At 29.1% G+C, this 20,934-nt stretch overlaps 2 protein-coding genes across 3 annotated transcripts; both read right to left on the bottom strand.

Moving 5' to 3' along the window:
* Nucleotides 1-1,701: 1,701 nt before the first annotated feature.
* On the bottom strand, nt 1,702-11,512 carry LOC145190073 (electrogenic aspartate/glutamate antiporter SLC25A13, mitochondrial-like). Its single transcript, XM_090089671.1, has 19 exons — nt 11,369-11,512; nt 10,255-10,305; nt 10,016-10,155; nt 9,176-9,291; nt 8,938-9,077; nt 6,355-6,501; nt 6,105-6,243; nt 5,930-5,964; nt 5,426-5,487; nt 5,178-5,259; nt 4,922-5,018; nt 4,151-4,356; nt 3,878-3,958; nt 3,585-3,719; nt 3,218-3,356; nt 2,809-2,864; nt 2,585-2,687; nt 2,378-2,468; nt 1,702-2,286 (listed from the first exon to the last, which is right to left on the bottom strand). Exons 1-19 carry the CDS (start codon nt 11,420-11,422, stop codon nt 2,100-2,102), a joined length of 2,061 nt encoding a protein of 686 aa, XP_089945797.1. The 5' UTR covers nt 11,423-11,512; the 3' UTR covers nt 1,702-2,099.
* Nucleotides 11,513-15,074: 3,562 nt separating this feature from the next.
* LOC149886652 (uncharacterized) lies at nt 15,075-16,339 on the bottom strand. Of its 2 annotated transcripts, none has more exons than XM_090090870.1 (2): nt 15,636-16,339; nt 15,075-15,541 (listed from the first exon to the last, which is right to left on the bottom strand). In XM_090090870.1, exons 1-2 carry the CDS (start codon nt 15,970-15,972, stop codon nt 15,489-15,491), a joined length of 390 nt encoding a protein of 129 aa, XP_089946996.1. In that variant the 5' UTR covers nt 15,973-16,339; the 3' UTR covers nt 15,075-15,488. The 2 variants fall into 2 exon arrangements, with proteins under 2 accessions (XP_089946996.1, XP_089946995.1); XM_090090869.1 differs by having other exon boundaries at nt 15,075-15,997; nt 16,230-16,338.
* Between the last annotated feature and the right edge of the window lie 4,595 nt (nt 16,340-20,934).

Genomic DNA, 20,934 nt, shown 5'->3' with positions numbered 1-20,934 from the left:
AAATAAGTTTCTCTTGTTTAATCAGCAACTCAATTACTTTATATCAAAAACGTAATTGTTGCTTGAAATGTAAATCAATAACCTAATCCAAATTAGCCACTACTAAAATGGGGTAAAAAATCACCATTAGTATTATATCCGTAGTATGACATTTAAATAAAAATATTCATAAAATGAACAAAAGGGTCAAAGTGACGGGTTGAACGTGTGAATTGAGACAAAAGTTAAATTTTTTTGCCACACTTTGAAATCCCATGGAACTATTTGTAATTACTTAAATCAAGCACCAATAGCTTACATTAAGGAATATTATCATAAAATTTCAAATCAAAATTTTTCCTTAAAATCTCTCTTTCTTGAAAATCTTAATTTTCAAGAAGGAGAGATTTTAAGGAAAAACGTAAAAACTTTTCTTGTAAAAAAATCCACATGATACAGATCCTATTGTGATAAATCATTTCATGCAAGAGGATTGGGAAGAGATGAGGGAAGGTAAGTGTTATTTAATATCTTTACCTTTCCATGCAAGAGATGCAGGTAAGGTAAAGATATTAAACAAAAACAGAAAGATTTTCAACCGAAGGTGTGGAACGATAAGAATAGGGATAATTTGGAAAGAGCTGCGAAAAATTATGTTGGTGTAACTTTGCCTAAACTAGCTCGAAAATTTTCATCAAGTCGCTCAACCATACGTCGTCAACTAACTCAAGCAGATGTTCATTAGAAAACACGTCAAAAAAAACTTAAATACAATGAACAGTTAGTTCAAAAGTCAAATAAACCTAAATCGAAAGCTGGTAAATCATCTATGTTGGTCAGATAATATGCTTGTTATGGACGCTGAAAAGTATTTCAAATTCTATTGTGATAGAATATCCGGTAATGATGGATTTTCACAGGCAATGTAGAGATTGTCCAGATAAAGAGAGATATAAAGACAGAGAAATATCCGAAGCACATGTTTGTATGGATTGCGTAATCTAAAAGGGGGTTTTCTGAGGTATTTGTGCGATAAATCAATGCTCCAGCGATAAGTCTGGACATTCTTGAAAAAATGTTTGGTAAAACATTAGTCTTTTATTTCACAATGATGAAAAATATCTCTTTTGGCCAGATTTGGCAAGCGCACATTAAACTACGAAGGTTTTATGCCGGTTAGATAACGTCAATTACGTACCCGGTGACATAAAGCCACCAAATCTTCCTCAAGTAAGACCAATTTGAAAATTTTTGGGGATGTTTGGCAGAAAGTGTATGAAAGCGGATGGACGACCCATACCGAAAGGCAGTTGATGTTGTGCATTAAAAGCAAAGGTAAAAGAATTTGATGAAACCTCATTACAAGACATTAAGATAGGGACCAAGGGAAAATTGCTGATAATGGTGCCAAATTAGAAACATTGATAATTAAGTAACATAGTAGTTTAAGTAATCAAATTAATAAGTAATAATCATCTAAAATTTCAAGTAAAGAGCTTGGATCCCTTAAGAACAAAATGGTTATAAAATTTGTCTCAACCCACCCATTCCACCCGTTAATTGTACTGTCTTCTTTTCAGAAAGTAACTTTGTGCGTTGTGATTTTTGACAAATTAAGTGATAGACGATTCCTAAAGAAAAGGCATTATTTGTCGGCAGTACAAAATCTTTTTGCTGAAACATTCGTTGTGTGCAGTTCGAATTTTTTAATATAAAAACAAATTGAATTTAAACGTGTTTTCTTGACAATGCAATATATAGATAACAAAATATTCACCGGGTTAGACATAAAAATCTAGAACCATGAATATACTAGTAATAAGTGAATACAAAATTGAAATACTAAATGATGCGAAACGAAACAATGCTCACTCTTGCCGAATAATGTATGTGTATGGTAAATGTCACGCAACTCACTCATCAGCTATGGCTGGAATTTAAACGAAGCATTAATCAAAACAGAGCTATTGAAAAACATCTCTAACTCTAGTTTAATAATTTAAAAAAAACTATATGCGCTATAACCTACAAACGTCATACGTCATATGTATATATAAACTGATTTTATATTTTGCATATGACAACGCCTTCGAAGATCTTCAAGTAGAAATAAATTTTTTTTAAGTAGCAGCAACCTTCATGGGCATTTTTGATGCAAGTTGAGGTGGGGTATTAAACTTTGGTAACATTAATCCAAATTTAGTTTCAATTCCGGAAAAAGTTGAAACAGCCAAGCGTAACCCACCAATGTGGTCGGGATGTAGTGAGACTTCGGGATTTTCGGGCGTGACTTGTGTTTTTGTGTAACTATATGAAAGAGTACATTAGATACTTGTAAAACGCAATGAATTAATAAATGTTCTAAAAAGTTTAACTCGGATAGAAACAATTTACGTACCCTCCACCAAAATCGACGTAAAGAAATCTTTGAAGCATTTCGTACACCAGAAGAGTTACACCAAACTGCGGCGAAGAGCGGAAGATACGAGCTGGTGATATTTACCAACAAAAATAATTTAAAAAATTTTTAAAGCCAAAGGACAACAGTTTTTAGAAAACCAAATATAAATCAACAGATGCCATAATCAATGTAGTATTGACTTACCGGGTCCTCCTTTAAAAAAAGCAGTTCCACCTTCTTCAACATATATTTTACGAGCACAGTCTATAACACCGCGATATGTCTGCTGACCTCGACGCGCTTTAACCTTTTTAAAATTAAGACAAGTTTAAAGACAGAAATAGTTTGAGTGTGACAAAAAATACTTTTTATCATAAAACAGATTTTTTCGTCCAAAGTTATATATTACAACTTGTTATTATTATTACCTGCAGCCTTGTTTTGATAACATCTGCTGGTGTAACAAGATAAGCAGCAGGCACCCCTTTAATGCATTAACGATAAGTTTATTAACAACGGAGTATCTAGTTTTTAATTGAAACTGAAATTTTAAATAAGATTTAAAAATCTATAAAAATATCTACTAAAATATTGAAATTACTATAATTAAACAAAACTTCGGAGAACTTTGAAACCTTTTTGCATTAAAGTTAAATTAAAATATGTGCGTGGTAATTGAAAGCAGCATAAATTTATTTCAATGAATGAAGGATAAGTGTAGAACTGATAATGAAAAAAACAAAATCTATGCCCAACATTTAACAATAAAAACTCATTTTATAGAAGAACTCTTACACAAATAAAGTACAATCACAAAAGTTAAGTTAATAAATATACCAGCTGCAGCAGCAGATGCAAGCAATGATAAAGGACTATTGTACCCATTATGATCAGCTGACGATGCCTTAAAGTGGGCGTAGCATGGAAAATAGATAGCAGAGAATGGAATATCACGTAAGAAACAAGCTCGTGCACCCTTGAGAAAATTGTTTTAAACTAAACCTTGAGCTAAAAAACAACTCCACTTAAATTTGGTAAAAAACAGAATATATATCAAAAAATGCTAAGATTTATTTTCTACTTAGTAAATCCAACTTAAACTTCAAATAAATGCAACAAAATTAGGAAAATTCACAATCTACTAGATAGATTTTATATAGATAGTTCTGATAGATTTTCCAAATAGATATCTTAAAAGCTTTACTTTATAGAGTCCTGTAAAACCAAGTTCTTTACAAAGATCCAAAGCACTCGGTCGCACACCTAACTCACCAGCAACTTGCATTCTAATCTTAACAATTTCTATTGGGTTAGTAAACATCACTTGAGCTGCACCACCCTACAAATTATGAAAATGTTAAAATAAAAGGTTGAAGTAACAAATTATCAATAACAGAATTTATGGTTCACACTTGTTCATTACACAACTAAAGACTTAATAGCTTCAAAAAAGATAAATAAATCTAACTTTGTTTACAATTGTAAAAACAAACTCACACAACCGCCAGCAAGAATTTCTCCTATAAGTCTAATTTCTCCATCTTTATCTGTGAAATAAGTTCGAACAGCATCATTTGTCTGAATTATATAACAATGCAAACCATGAATACAGTACTTTGAGAAATTATAACACAATATTTTGAGAAAAATATCATCATCATCATTTTAAAACTCTGTAAAAGAAAAGTAGTTTGAATTTTAAAGAGGCTAGAAATATTTGGACATGAATACAACTAATGTATTATCCAAGTTTAAGTTTTTTAAACATACTGTCAATTTAATAGCTTTCTCTGGAGAGACACCAATCAGTTGAGGTATCAAACCTCTATATAAACCAGCCACTCCTTCATTGGAAACAACTTGACGAAAACAGTCAAAGCTGTTTTTATACATAAGTTCACTGGCTATAACACCACGTTGATTCTGCATACGTGTCTTTACAAGATCAATAGGATAAACAAATGCAGCACCACATGCTATTCAAAGAAAAAAATGTTTAAAAAGCCTCAAGCAAAATTATTGTAATGCCTTGCTGTATTTTGTATAAAATTCAAAGATATGAGTTCCAATGCTACATTATTTCAATGATTTAAATATTTTTGAAATTCAACTTTAATACCATGTTGAAAAAAGCACTCAAAAATTTTTTTGTTAGGTTTTGATGTTAAAAGTGAAACACTTAATACCATATCAATTGGTATTTTTACTTTTTTTAAAAAAAGCTTAAATGTGTTATTATGAATTTTTTTTCTTAAGGTACTTTTTTTGTGATAAAGTGTGATAAAGTGTTTCATAAAGTGTGAAAAATTAACAATGTCTTAATATGATAATCAAGGATCAAACTTTTGCTTTAACTTAGAAACAATTTTCCAAATTAAATTGTAATTTAATTGATTAGGTTTTCATGAAAAGCCAAAAGAAAGCATTAATGCAGCATTACAACTAAACATTCAAAATATTTATGTGTTTAAATACATGTATTAAAACTTAATGTTTAAAGTTTAAATTCCACAAGGCACTACAAAACAACAACAAAATTACCCCCAGCAAGCGAGCCTAACGTAAACCTATACACAGATTCTGCAACTTTGTAGCTAAATGGCTGACTCTCTTGAAGCTCTTCTGTGCTATGGTATTTCTAATAAAAAAAAATAAAAATTTTACTTCCAAATTTTTTTTTTTTGCTTGAATAAAAATGCTAATTCTTTAACACCTTATACGCTACTTTTTAAACACCATATGTATTACTTCTTGGTTAAACACCTTACATGCTACTTCTACAAGTAAAACAACTTACTTTGTTTTGATAGATTTTAGAGAATACAGACATTGGATCAACTTTAGGAATTAATTTCCTGGCGTCAACTCTTGAAACAGTGCTGAAATTAAATCAAGATCAAGTTCAAATGGGAAAATTTCTTCATCTGTAAAATTTCAGAAGTTTTGCATAGGAATAAATGAAACTCAAAAAAAAAAAAAATTTTTTTTCTCGCACAAACAAACGATTCGGTCATGTTACACAAAAAATAATTCAAGTCTTTTTACCTTTTATCAGGATGAGATGCAGTCAAAATGTCAAACAAGATATCAATTTGCAGAGGAGAAACCTAAAAAAACATGTATTAAAATACCAACTAACCTACATAAACTTTTGTTTAACTACTAATCTCTGAAATTTTTACAATAAAAACCAAAAAGTCTTTATTTAAGAACATCTTAATCTTTACACTATTACAATATTTTGTTTTACTGTAATGTATAGCTATTAGAATCACTCCCTTAATGCTTGGTTGTCTAAAGTATAGACAGAAAAGTAACTGAAACAATTTGGTCTGACAAAATTGAAGTTTATGATTCTAGAAGACATGTTCTAGACAATTTAAATTTTGTTTTTAAAAGTAAATTTTTATTTGTTAGAGTTTATGTGCACAGTTTTCTTGTTCAATTATCAGTGTCTCAAAAAAATCCTTTAACAAAATATTCAACTTACGGAGCATTTAAGTGGTATAATTTTATCTTTTAATCCAATTAAACTATTAACAATCTTACTTGAGGATATCGTTGTGATGCCAATAACAGCTGTTCTATAACCCAAACAAAAATGTTTAAAAAAAATTTTCATCAAATGTTTTAAATAAATTTTCATGTTAAAAGAAAATTTGCTAAGTATTAACAAATTTTATCAGCAGAGCCTTTAAATTTTATCCAAAAAAAAAAAAAAAACCTTTGGTTATCTCCTTAAACTTGCTGTTATCATCCACATACTGCAGCATTTTCTCAATTAAATCAAAATTATGAAGCAAATCATAAAAAGCAGAACAGTAAATAAAGCTCACACGATTGGATGTTGCTTCTGCAGTAACCTATGAAAAGAGTAGTAGAAATTTGTACTTCTATGCTGGACAGTCTATGGAACCATCTCTAACAAAAAAGTTAGGATTGTAATAATTCAATATTGAAAGGAATCAATTTACCATTGCCGTCATGTTATCAAGGGTGAACTGTGAAAGTCTGTGAGCACATCCTACTTTCATGATCTCAACAAACTGAGCTGCAGTTATAAAATTATTTTTGCCTGCTTTTTGTTGGAAAAGTTGTTTCACATATTCTTTGTTTAAATCCTAAAATAAAAAAAATAATTTTACTTAACGTATTAATTTTTGGCAAATTCTTTTCTCACCAACTATTGTTTATAATGCTTAAATATTTATAAGAGAAAGTCCAGTGGTGCCAATAAAAAAAGAAACAAAAGTGTCTTTTTTTTGGAAAAGTTGTTTCACATATTTTTTGGTTTAAATCCTAAGGTAAAAGAAATAATTTTTTTATTTAACACACAAAAAAAGGCAACAATTTCTAAGAGAAAGCTTGGTTTATACGTAAACAGATTTTTTAGTTTTTTTTTTTTTACAAAGTAAATTTCCATATAGATGAAATAAACTAATTTAGTATAAATATATCATTTTAAAATAAATTTGATCTTTTAAATGAAGCTAGAGTTTTTATTGTTTTACTACTATCAATGTTTAGTATCTAATTTTATTTGTTATTGCGGCCAACCACTGATAATGTTAGCAATTGTTACTGTTTGTCATTACTTGCTGCCATTTCATTTAAAACAAAATCTATTTTTCTAACTTATAAATTATTTTTTTATGGTTTGGACAGTTTTCTGAAGTCTTTAAACTGGATTCATTCAAATTCAGTTATATCGTAATTATATTAAAGTCTAACGGGAAAGACACGTCTCATCAAAAGTTCTTTCTGGTTTTACAAGCCACAGAGAATTATTGAGCAGAATAGAAAAATTGTAAAAGAGTGTGAAACACGTTTTTTTAAAAAGTAACTTTGTTCAAGTTGTTATATGAGAAATAATATTTCTATGCTTCAGCAGAATTATTTATAAGAAGTTTGAAGTTTAGCCAGTCTTATTAAATAACTGAATCATTCTTGCTGAAAGTATTGCTACTTTATCATATCAAAGAAAAGAGCAAAAACATAAATGTAAAGAAAGAGATATTTTCAAAAATTTAAGAAAACCTTCAGTCTATTTTCCCCAGATTTCTGATGTTTCAAGTGTTTAATGTTGCATAGATTTCTAGGAAACAATTTAAATGTCCTATAGAGAAAACTTGTAATAGCTGTTTTTGTAAATGCTTATGGGTATATTTAGTAAAATAGTACTAAGAACTATAAAAATTCATAATCAAATATAACATGTCTCACTTGAACTAGTAATATAGACAAATCATTGATGATTAATACTTCTCGAAAACTGCAACTTTTTATAACACCTTCTGCAGTTACTAATGACTATAAAACTGCAGCAATTTAGCAGTTTTTAAATTCTTTTCCAAAGTTTGACTTAAGGTTTAAACATGGAATACAAAGATGCAACAATGATAATATTTTAATGCATTCCACCCTTGCACTTATGTGCTTGCTGGCTGTTTATGGCTTTCAGAATTTTGACGAAACTCATTACTTAACATATGGAGATAACTTATGGAGATAATTAACTTAGAAAATATGATCACAACAATTTTTATAGCATTTGATTGTGGACCTAATCAAATGCATTTAAAATGTTTGCAAAAATTATTAAGTAGAGCTAATAGAAAAGAAGGAATTAAGATGTTTCCTATCAATTATGTCAATAGACAAAACAACTAAATTGATATGGCTTGTTAATGGCTGCAATTGCTACTGTAGGTGGATGTTATAAACAGATTACTAATTGCAAAAAAGATTGAGATAAAATAATCGTTAGTAGACAAGCTCAACCAGAAAAATTTAAATATAACATGTTGATCACAGTATAATAAGATTGCACCAGGTTATAGAAAAATGTTGATAGTCAAATATATTATAAAACAAATCAATTTTTTTTTTATATTCTTATTTTGATCTTTTAAGGAATAGCAGCTTTTCCATCTTTTAGCATAAAGAATTTTTAAAGATTTTTTGTAAACATGACTAAAGTGTTAACTAGAGTTAAAAATGACTGTAAAATCTCTTTTAGCTAAGCATCAGTAACTCAAATAATAATTCTTTTTCATTAATTATTGTTGGATTCTTTTATAATTCATTTTCTTCTGAAAATAAAACTCATGAGAAAGAAAACAGATTTTCCTGAAAGGAAAATATAACTTGGTTGAACAAGTTATGGTAAAATCCTGGATAATCTGAGAAAAACCTATTTTTTTTAACCTAAAAGCTGAAGGTCACTAAATAAAGAAAATACTAAATACTTACTAGTCAATGCAACATGATAAACATGCACAGAAAATAATAAAATGATCAATAAAAAAGATGAAATAAATAATGGACAAGTTGTATATTTCTTTATATATATATATATATATATATATATATATATATATATATATATATATATATATATATATATATATATATATATATATATATATATATATATATATATATATATATATATATATATGTTACATAAGAAAGTATTATGGGAAAGAAGTTTTAACTTTAAACACCATAGATTTTCTAAAGATTTTTTAGTAAAAAAAAAAATTATTTTAACTTACACTAATCAGTTGAGTAAATTCATGATAGTTCACTTGCACTTGTTTTTCAGCACCGAAGTAATTTTTCACAAACTCTGATTCATAATTGAATGGATATTTCTGTGCATATATCTGACTATCTAGCATCTTCTTAAACTCATCTAGGGTTCAACACAACACAACTTGAATATAAGCATTGCATGATTGGAAAAGTTAATTTATAAATGCTAGTGAGTTTTATAAATACTAGTGTGTTTACCAAAAGTAACCGTTCCTTTCCCATCTAGGTCAAACATCTCAAAAGCAACTCGAAATTTAGCATCTGGTTTGCAAAGCAATCCTTCAAAAGCTTGAAACTCATCAAATGAAATCAACCTAGTGAAATTTTTTATTAATTAGGCACAATACTGGCATATAAGACTATTATTACTAATGTTAACATATTTATTTCATTACATAATATATTATAAAATATTAATCTCTATTAAAGTATAATAACTGCTGATACTTTTTTTCAACTTTTGATTTACAAGAGCATGATTTAAACTGTAATGTATTATTTTGGCTAACTAATAGTAAAATCTCACAAAGGATAAAATTTACTCTATTCAGTAACTTTGTTTAAAACTTAAATTAAATTTTTTTTTTTTATGATGTAACTCTTTGCAAAAGCCATGGTGATTTATTTGGTGTTTAGACTTATCGCAGACATTAGCCACTTTAAAAAAATTAATAAATTACACTATGAATTTGTAAAGCCTTTTTTTTTGTGAAGTTTTTAGATAATTGTGTAAACGGTCAATTTTTACATTTTGTGTGTGTGTAAAAGGTCAATTTTTATAAAATTTCAGAAGGTTCCAAGTTTCACATTAGTTTAAATAAAAAATAAGACAGATTGGATGTGTTTTAGACTAATTTAGAAAAAACCTAAAAACCAAAAAACAGAAAATAAAAAACAAAACAAATTACTTTCAAATGTGGAATGAAAATAAAATTTATGTGAAAAGCAAATAATATAAGTTTACAAACTTCCTGTACTGAACTTAAAAAGTTATTAATAAATTTAAAAAATTATTATAATTATTAAATTAACTTTTACCCATCTTTAGACTGATCTACAACACCAAATAACAAGGATAAAGTCTTTTCATTTGCAAAGGCACCATCCATCAACAAAAAATCTCGCACAAGAGCTGATGGCGATATATATCGCTCACCGTCTTTCTCTATGGTTGCATACTATTTAAAAACCAAAAAAAAAATTGGTAGGAATAATTTGTAAAACATTTCAAATAAAAACAATGGTCGGCAAAAACATCACTATACAAAAAACTGAACCTTATTGAACACTAAGCGTAAATCTTTTGGGTCGGCTTTTTTTACAGCATACTAAAAAGAAAAAAAACAAACCATGTTTTATTAAAACATATTTAACTTTTATGTAAATGTTCTAAATAATACTAATATATACTAATGTTAACAAAGTTAAACAAAATCCATTTCTTTAATCTGTTTACTTTAAAATGTCATTTCTAAAATATTATGAAATAACAAGTGCTCTATTCTTGTAAGAACCCATCATTAAATAATACAAACATGAAACAATCCTCAGGTTTAAAAAAAAATTTCCTTCTATAAGTTACCATCAATTTTATTAGCATTTTTTGCTAAATCTTCAAATGACTGTGTTTATATTACTCTAATTAATACAACTTCCTCATCTAACTCATCTAATTCAGTATCCAATGCTTTACACAGCTTTGCTTACACAAAACATAATTTTTTCAATTCCTTAACAGCAAACTCTCAGTCTTTTAAATACTTAAATCAACATATGATGCTCTAGGTAACAGCTCTAATAGTACTCCAAAATATGTCAAGCTGCTTTGCTATGTGAATCAGATTGGGTGAATATAAACTTTATATTATGAATAGCACACCTCCTGATTACAGTATTTACTTAAGGGAATAGATTGCCCAACCATTCATCCCTAGTTATTTTAAAAAAGTTCATTTTAAAATATATCAAAGAAATTTTAATCAAGCCACCTTGATTTTGATCTGTTAATTTTGGAACCTTTAGGAGTCCCCTTTATCTATGAACTTATTATAACAGCTGTTGATTTACAGATGTAGCATGGTGGTAGCATTTTCTCTTTTAGATTGCTACAAAACATCATCATTTGTATAAATCCACAAAGTATCTACATCATCCAACTATGTAAACCCATGTTTGAAATTTATAATAAATAATTAAAATAATTGAAATTTTAATAAAATGAACATGCAATTATTTATGTATGGTTGTTACATATACCATTTTATAGTTAGGAATTCTTTTATACTGTGTGATTAATATTACGAGACTTTAACTTCAATGTTAAAATTCAGATTTTTTAAAACAGTATTTAGAAAAGAAAAAGAGAAATGTAATAAATTTCAAAGCACTCACATCAAATAATGGGGCATCACACCAAGCTTGCTGTAATAACTCTTTCAAAATCATCTTATAGTTAACTGAAAGTTTGTTTAAATAATTAAATTAGGAAGAACCGGAAATACATTAAGGCATATGTAGACTATGAGAATTTTCTGAGATGTTTAAAGTCAATCTTATTGCTAGGAAAAGTTTAAAAATTACATACATAAATACATACATACATACATACATACATACATACATACATACATACATACATACATACATACATACATACATACATACATACATACATACATACATACATACATACATACATACATACATACATACATACAAATATCCATAAATAAATACATATAGCTTTATATTATATAACATACATTTAAAGTAAACAATATTTAATATAAAAAAATTAAATATAAACAAGGATCCCCTTTTTAAGATGAATTTAAAGCAAAATTATCATCTTGCATTTATATAGCCTCCATCTAAAAAAAAGAAGAAAAATAAAAGTGAATATATACACATAGGCCAGCCTATTAACATGATCTTCATCACAATGCATAGGCATGCATACACGTGATGAGCATGACAATGAATAAAATCTCGATTAGCTCATTAACTTGTTTTGGAAATCACTTAATGGACTGTTTTTTCTTTTCTTTTCTCCTATTACTAAATAAAAGATAAACGGTATTCATCTAAAAGGCACTTGCTTTTATTTGATAACATTTTCCATATCTGAGTTGTTTGTTTACTTTTGTCTACTTAAATTTTTGAAATACTGAGGATGCAGAATTATGAAAAACGATAACAAAAACCACGTGCGGGATTTAAAACTAGCGCCTTCCAGCACATAAATGCCTCGTTGTCTACAATTGCCAATTCAAATTTAAGCTTGATAAGTTTTTGGTTTCCTTAATAAAACGAGGTTAGAATGGATCATCCAATTCTGACTTTTTATATGCACACTTTTAACTTATCCTTAGCAGAAAACAAATAACGGGATCAAATAACCGAGAATTTAAGATTAATGTAATTATTTTACCTAAATGGCTGGCATCCTTTAACATACTTTGATCTGTCAAATAGTTGACATAGTGCTAACATTAATTAGGATACTAACAGAAATCTAGCTTAATTTTATTTTTTTACATGAGAAAGTAAACCCCCTCTACCTTTTGTTGCTAAAAGCTGTTTCGGTTGATAGATAGATCGCAGCTTTAGTTGGTATAGAGGGAGGCCTCGATCTGGATGCAGACTCGGACCTCCATACCTAAATGCTAGAATTAATAACGCAAATGTTCGTTCAGAAAATGACCTAATTGGCAAAGTGACCCTCTAGGTGATTTGTCTTGTAGAGTTTCATTCAGATAGCAAGAAAGTTTTCGATCATGCACACCATGGTGTAGACGCAATGTTTTCCTATCCCAGCATTTTTCAGAATCGTTAAAGTAGATACCAAAAACTTCTGTAGCCCTAAAAAAAATCCACTATTATACGATGCAGCCTACTGCAGTTACGTCACTCACTCGCAGCCAAAAGTATTTACACTTGTTTAATGATCACCGAACATTTACAATCCGCAGAAATATTGCAGATTGCAAACAATCGATTTGACAAATTTTTTTTGTTTTTGCAAATCAAATTTTCAGTAAATAACCTTTTTGAATTAACGCATTGTTGTAAAAATATTAAAACCATAAAATGAATGTCAAACTATATTTCTTACCTTTGATTACTAAAATACTTTGCAATGTTCAGTAACATCAGATAAATTTAAAGGGCACTATTGTGGAAAAACCAGTCTTCTTCCCCCCTCAGACTATGAAAACAGCAATAAAACTAATAAAACAATGAAAATACAGACATTTAAAACTTTATCATAAAAAACTTCTTTTTTTTTTTCTTTTTCTTTTACGATTATATATTAGGCACAAAGATTAGCATCACTGCAAAAGAGATCAAAGTCCAATTCTTAATTTAACATAATTGACGCGTAATTTACTCCAGTAAAAGAAAAAATGTTTGGAACTTTAAAGAATAATTTGATTACATAGTTAAACATGGCAAAACACAATGTTCATACTGGCATATTTCCTATAAAACAGTTATTTAATATTGCTATAAATTTGTAAACTGTATTGCAATATTTACCTCTCCATTTTGCAATTAAATTTAAGTAGAAAGTGTTCACTGTTTTTCCTAACACAAAAATTATTCTACACTTACAATTAAAGCTTCTTAATTAGATTGAAGTTTTTAAAACACTTCAGGACCAAAAAAAAGTATTTTAAAAAGTATTTGCATGCTGCCATGTAAAAGAAACTAATGTCAAGTGAGTGCTTTCATTCACAGCAATAATTACAAATGCTTCTGTGTTTTCAGATGCATTATTGATTTGTGAAGAGTTAGCATCAGAGCTGCTTTTTTTAATTTAGTTTTTAGACTTACCACAAGAGGAAACAGTCCAAATGAAGTTAAAGATTTGTTGCAACTAAAAAAGCCTGTGATAACTTCTTAGAAAACTATTGTTCACTGCTTAAGCAATCACAAATACTAACCCTATTGGAAAGGGAGTTATGCACACATTGTACTAGACTTATTGAAATATCTGATTTAGTTTGCTAAAACCATAGACAATAGTGGTATCGATACCGATGAGATTTTCTTCAGCTTTTCTTGTTACGTTACGTTTCCGTGATTTTACAATACACGAATACTCATGAATTAGTTCGGGTTTTCGTTTACGTTTTCGTTACATTTTCTTTTCGTTACGTTAGCTTCTCAAACAGCTTTTCATTTAAATCTTGCTAACTCTTTAAAAATCGAACTTATGTTTAAAAAAAAATTGTTAATTTAGACTTCAAAGATTAGGAAAAGCCATGATTATCGTGCGTTTTCTGATGATAACTGTAAATTATGGTTGGTATATTATTTTGATCAAATGAAATACAACGCCAACCTTTTAATTCATTTTGAAAGAAAAAGAGAAAAAAATTTCTATTAGAAAATTCATGATCTTTTCAGATCATCGATCAGCAAAAGTGCTTAGAAAGCAACATAAATGAAGAGAAATCTGACGTTCACGAAAACATATTTCCCACCTAAAAAAAGACGAATCCAACGATGAGCTCTGGTTTGTATACCATGGATGTTTGCTAAATAATTATTTCAGATTGTAAAATTGTCTTTTGCGAGCGCAAATTTTTTTTTTAAGGAAATATGCAGTGTAGATTGTTGTAATATAAAAACTAATATTCTATATGGTAAGACCACATAAAGGTGGATTTGGAAGATAGAATAGCGTGAATAGATTACCAAAAAGTAAAAGGATATTTTTACGTTTAAACTCAAAAGCATTCCGTAAACTTAAACTGTAACAGTTTAAGCTTCGTATTTCTTAAACTGTGCAAATGAACGACAATACAGTACTGGTCATAAGTTTAGAGCCACCCCATTTTTTTAGATTTTTGCAGATTATAAAGCCATAACCCCAGTGCAGCAAAATAATATATTACTGAAACATGCAAAATATATTGTTATAACATTTTAGTACCAGAATGAGTATTAAAATATTAATGATGAGTAGGTCCACCTTTATTTTTAATTACTTTAGCCAACCGGGCTGGCATAGTGTCAACAAGCTTCTTGCAATCAACAGCAGTAATACTAGTCCAAGCAGCAGAAGTAAAGTCCCAAAAATTATGTTTATTACTAGCACGTTTGCCTGCACAGCGGCGATCAATTTCATCCCACAAATTTTCTCTGGGGTTCAAATCCGGTGACTGGGGTGGCCAGTGCAAGACTTGAACACCATTAGCAGCTAGAAAATCTCTAGCCACTTTGGACGTGTGCTTAGGATCATTGTCTTGCTGAAAGATCCATGGAAAATTTGCAGGAAACAATGCTGTTGCTGAAGGTGGCAAATGCTTTCGCAAAATATCTCTATACATGGCACCATTCATGATTCCTTCCACCTGATGCAACTGGCCCGGCCCAAAAGATGACATACAACCCCACACCATGACGCTACCACCACCATGCTTTACAGTTCCCTGCAAACATTCCGGTTTATATGATTCATTTTGACGACGCCAAACGAAAATACGTCGAGAATCATTACCAGCTAAATTAAATTTGGACTCATCAGACCACAACACCGTTTACCAATCAGTAACACTAAAATGCAAAAATTCGTGTTCAAATTTAAGACGCTTCTGCTGATTTATTTTGGAGATAAAAGGCTTTTCAATAGCAACACGACCATTCAAACCTTGTTTATTCAAACGACAACGAACAGATTTTGGAGATATCAAAGGTCCACCAACATCATGCCACTGTCGAGACAAAATTTTGGAAGAAAGGCGACGATTTGTTAGGGCCAGGCGTTTTAAGGTTCTATCTTGACGTAAAGTTGACATTCTAGGACGGCCACATTTGGGTTTGTCCGTGAATGTATTTGATTCCAAATGTTTCTTATATGGATTTTGTACAGCATGGCGACTTTTTTTCAATTTTTTGGCTATATCATTTAGGCTTAAGCCACTAATTTCCTTCAAAGCCACCACCTGGGCCCGAACAATTGAATCAAGGCTTTTAGCTTTGCCCATTTCAGAAAATATTTTCACTTAAACTCTAAAATAAAAACGAAAATAACATTAAATACATTATCTAACTAGTGTACACATTCCAAAAAGTAGCATAAATAACAAATGAATTAACCAAAACATTGATACCAATACATCATAAAGTTACCAAAATATGTTAAAATGTTCAAAAATTGGCTATAATATTAAAGAACTCATGAAAATCAATATTTATATTTGGTTTAATACACAATTATTCATGAATATCAATAGATTCGTACCTTGTCAAATTACTATATGCATTGTTATGCTTATAATGTTAACCTCACCATACTTATGCCGCAAAATGATGAAAAAAACAGGTGGCTCTAAACTTATGACCAGTATTGTATATCACACAAGAAAAAGTAAACGATAAGTAAACGACAATTGTCACATAAGAGAAAATAAGAGTTTGTTACACAGCACCATATTTAATACATGACCACTCTACGCTTTTGTCTTCCAAAACATATTTCGGAATACGTTCACAAGCACGATGATACCAGTTTTCACATACTCTGCACTGTAGTGTATGCATAAATATAATTCTCAGCGTAACAAAGGGCTGCTAAAAACATAATTCTCAGTATAACAAAGGGCTGCTAATAAAATAATTCTCAGTGTAACAAAGGGCTGCTAATAAAATAATTCTCAGTGTAACAAAGGGCTGCTAAAAAGAACATAGACGAAATTATTAACGATAGGAAATTACAGAATTTTATACGCCCATTTCAGACATAAAAAATCATTTTCAGCTTTAAGCACTCTAGAGTTTAATGCGAAATTAAGTATCAAAATAATTGCGCAAAATTTATCTATCCTTAATACAATTATCCGAGACAAGCCACACTTGCCTAAAAATGTAATAAAGAATCCTCAAAATCTTTTTCCTTGCAGCAAATGACTTCTGATTTGAAAAGCGTCAGAAGCAATATAACTTGTGTCTAAGCAATATTGGTAATATTTTAAAAATGCTAATGTAAGTAAACAGTAAACGCTACTTGTTTGTTGTTGCATTAGTTAAACGCGGACAATAAAAATATCCTCAGTGCAGAAAATCGTACCATAAATTTACCGAATAACAAGAATTTTCACCTTGTTAAGAAACATAACGTCTAAAAAGAGAAAAACATTTAAAAGTGTTAATTTACAACCATTGGGTATTTCCATCAAGATATTTTAGAAAAACTGATGTCTGACGCTTATATACACAATGTAAAAGATGATCACACATCTGATCATCTTTTGCATAGTGTGCATAAGTGTCAGACATTAGTTTTTCTGAAATATCTTGCAAATAATCCGAAGATTGCAGTCAGATGATAATTTATATCCTTCTTTAGAGTTTGTCTTTAGCATCGGAAATAACTATCAATTCATTTATAAACATATCTTTCCTATTTATATGTACTTTAAAAATGTTCACCTCAACTGGCTCTGTTTTCACATTTTTGTCAGAAATATTTTAGAAACAGGGATATTTTATAATATAAGAAAGTCAACATGATCTTTAAGCTGCTTTATTGTTATGTACAGGAATCAAAATGCACATTTTTGATGGACCAATCAACTTGATTTCTAATTAATGAACTGGAATTCCAGATTCTCTAGTTCTTGCTTGGTTAAACTTTTCTTTAAGGCTGGACAGAGTGCTTTTCACAAGAATATTTTCTTCTGTATCTTCTTTGAACTCAAATGATAAGTTTCTGATGGCTAAAAGCCTTTCCCTAGCATTCACTTTCAACATCTGCAACGAGTACTTCATATTCATCTGCACCCAGTATTAAAGTATGGATAATTTATATACCATGATGGCAGCACACTCGACAGCCAAGCAGGAGATTTTCTAAATACAAGAAAAAAGACTTGTACAGGCGAAATTATGACTTGTACTGTTGAAATTATGAGAATACAATTCATAATTGTACTAATCTAGACAGTTAAATTTTGGCATTGTAATCACCAAAAGATACAAAATTTTAAATAGTTGTCTTGAAACATCTAGACACAACAACGACTCCATACTTGATCATAATGGAAAAATCGGCGCTACTGCACTTTCGCACCCCCCTTTTTTTATAATTGATTATGATAGAAGATTTTATGCTGGTTCAGAAAAATATAAAAGCATAGACTTGAAAATCAACGGAAAGTGCTCTAATTCGAAGTCAAAGTTTTAAAAAATCCCACTAAAATCCCTAATATTCGCCATTTTTTATAAATCTCTTTCAAATCGCTTTCATTTTTAACGAAAACTAATTACCTTTACATTGCGCAATAAGAAGAGCTGGTTTCCATCAGCCTAAGCATTATTATTTTAAAGTATTATAACGAAAGTGTTACAACGTAATAAAATTAATGGAAGATTTCAAATAAAGGTTGAACATAGAATGTGAGAATGTAGATAAATTAATGAATAATTGTTATTGTATTTTACGCTGGTTTTTGTTATTAAGAAAACGGTTTGAGGGTTACATTTTATAAATTTTAAGTGTGATAAAACAATAATGAACTAAATTTCAAAAAATTTTAGGAAAGAAAACTGTTGAATTCCTTTTTAAAATTTATAACAAAAGTACAATACTTGCCAGTGGCGTATCTAGGGTAGGGCAGGGCGCTATTTACCCTAGGTACGCCACTGTTACTTGCATTATAGTTTATTCTCTAAAAAATCAAAAAAACGGCTATTTTCCCAGCCACAAAAACTTGCGCAAGATAAACATACTTTAACGACTTTCTTAACGTAAAAACCATGCTATTAACGTATTGCTTTTGTAAGCTTAAAGATCATTAACTTGTTATTCTCAAAATGGCAAATATTAGGGATTTTAGTGGGATTTTTAAAAACTTTGACTTCGAATTAGAGCACTTTCCGTTGATTTTCAAGTCTATGTTTTTACATTTTTCTGAATCAGCATGAAATTTTCTATCATAATCAATTATAAAAAAAGGGGGGTGCGAAAGTGCAGTAGCGCCGACAAATCCACATTCTCAGTGATATCTTTTTCTGAGCAAGGATTGCTTGACTAAGCTATGAGTAGTGTTGTAAATGTATTTTAGAATCTAATGTCTATAACTTTTGTAATAAGCATTCCTTTTAAAGTCATGATTTTTGAAACTAAAAGAAAAAATAATTTAGTAAAGCAACAGTGAAGCTAAAATATTTTTACTTTTTAGCTTTTTGCGCTCTCGTTCACGGAGACTAAAAAATCATAGAATAATTATAAAAACCATAGTAGAAAAATTTCAAAATAGCTTTTTCATTTTTTTTTTTTTTTTTTTTTTTATTTCGGAACTGTGTCCTTTTTATATAACTTTTTCTAATGTTATTATGTTTTTTTAATATTGTCGTTTTTTTAAATATTGTCACATGGTACTTTATATGTGTTGATTTTTTTTTTTATAAGTAGTTTATTAAAGTTATTTACTATAGTTAAAGAATATAGGTCAAATTAATAATTGTTTATTCAATTTTTTTTAAGAGATATGTGGCTATGAAAATAACCGTTTAGTTTGTCAATTATAAAGGACGGGACACGCAAGATTGATATATATTATTGTATATTATATATAAATATATCCTATAGTAATTTAAAATCAATCGCACAATACTATTTTTATTCCACTATCAAACTCCATAGCTTATTTCTTTTTTGAAATCACTCACGCGTGAAAACTATTACTCTATTTAATTGCATTCTACATACTCCGCCGTATTTTTAAAAGCTAAAAAGTAAATTTATTTTAGGCCGCTTAGCTGAAGCTTTACCAATAATTTTACTTATTATAACCTTTTACAAAGCACAATATTTAAAGTAAGGAACAGGAATATTTAAGTCAACCTAAAATGTGGACTAAAAATCTGTTTCTGACTCATACCAAAGTTAAAAAGACTACTGATGTTAATTTTTGTAAATGATGGTTTAATGAGACTACAGGAACTTTATAAGGAATAAAATGTCTCTTTAGAAAGGATTCGTACAGGCAATATGCTTAGTATATGTTTAACTTTTCCCTAGATCTGAGGCTAAATTTAGAAAAATAATTAAAACAAAACCTAACAAAAAAGTATAATGGTTAAAAGAAAGTCAGAAGCAGCGCTCACTTATTTTTCTTCAGGATAATGTAATACTTTTAGCAGGTAATGTAATACTTTTAGCAGATAATGTAATACTTTTCAGATTGCATGAGGAAACTTTAAGAAATAATACCTAATTAGCTTATCACTAAAGAACTCTTCAATAAAACAAAGTCAATATTTCAATCAACGATGAGTTTTTAAATCACTTCGCAGGTTTCTTTCATTGTTTCATTCATTAACATCTTCCTAAGCTAAAGCTTGCTGTTTTTAGTTTAATTAGCATAATTTCATTGGAATAATTCCCGCATAATTATGTACAATTCGCAATTGGACTTTTCCGTGATACTTTTGTTCAATAACCAGGCACCTATTCTTATGTAACGTGAATTTGTCCAAACGAATAAAAAGTCTTAATTAAACAATATTTAGTCTGTACTAATTTTTTAAAGATTAATTTATAGTCTTTAAGTGTATAGAATACATCAGGCTTGTGTATAAAGATATATATATGTATATATATGTCCTTGAAAATTAGATTTTTGTTAAAAATGTCCTGGAATTAATATTTTTCTAAAGAAAATTAAAAATTTATTATTGAAAAATGATAATTCCAGGTCTCAGAGTTGTTTTTTGAAAGAATAAAAAAAAAGTTTTTTAGAATTCCTAAAAGTTCAAGATGGAATCTATAAAATCAAAAGTAGCTGCCTTAATTTTGAGTTCAAAATTTATAAAAATTCCTGATAGAAACAACCTGTTTGTAGTGATCTTTTTTGAGAATGTGTATACAAAGGATAATTCAATAGTTATATACTTGAAACTGTATATTTACCCAAAAAACCATAAAGTTATTTTCTTATTTCAGC

Source organism: Hydra viridissima, unplaced genomic scaffold, assembly GCF_058129835.1.
Source record: "Hydra viridissima isolate aposymbiotic clone 2 unplaced genomic scaffold, HvirCarnegie_v1 scaffold_6, whole genome shotgun sequence".
Lineage (NCBI taxonomy): Eukaryota > Metazoa > Cnidaria > Hydrozoa > Anthoathecata > Hydridae > Hydra > Hydra viridissima.
The sequence above is the reverse complement of the archived record's forward strand: the minus strand, read 5'-3'. Positions and strand labels throughout refer to the sequence as shown.

Bases quoted from the DNA above. Each gene is read 5' to 3' on its own strand.
- LOC145190073 (XM_090089671.1), bottom strand. From the start codon at position 11,422: ATGATTTTGAAAGAGTTATTACAGCAAGCTTGGTGTGATGCCCCATTA. The intron at 6,244-6,354 runs GTAAATTGATTC...CTCTTTTCATAG, and splicing joins TTGATAACATGACGGCAATG to GTTACTGCAGAAGCAACATC. The intron at 4,357-4,921 runs GTAATTTTGTTG...TTCTTTGAATAG, and splicing joins GTTAGGCTCGCTTGCTGGGG to CATGTGGTGCTGCATTTGTT.
- LOC149886652 (XM_090090869.1), bottom strand. From the start codon at position 15,972: ATGGGCAAAGCTAAAAGCCTTGATTCAATTGTTCGGGCCCAGGTGGTG.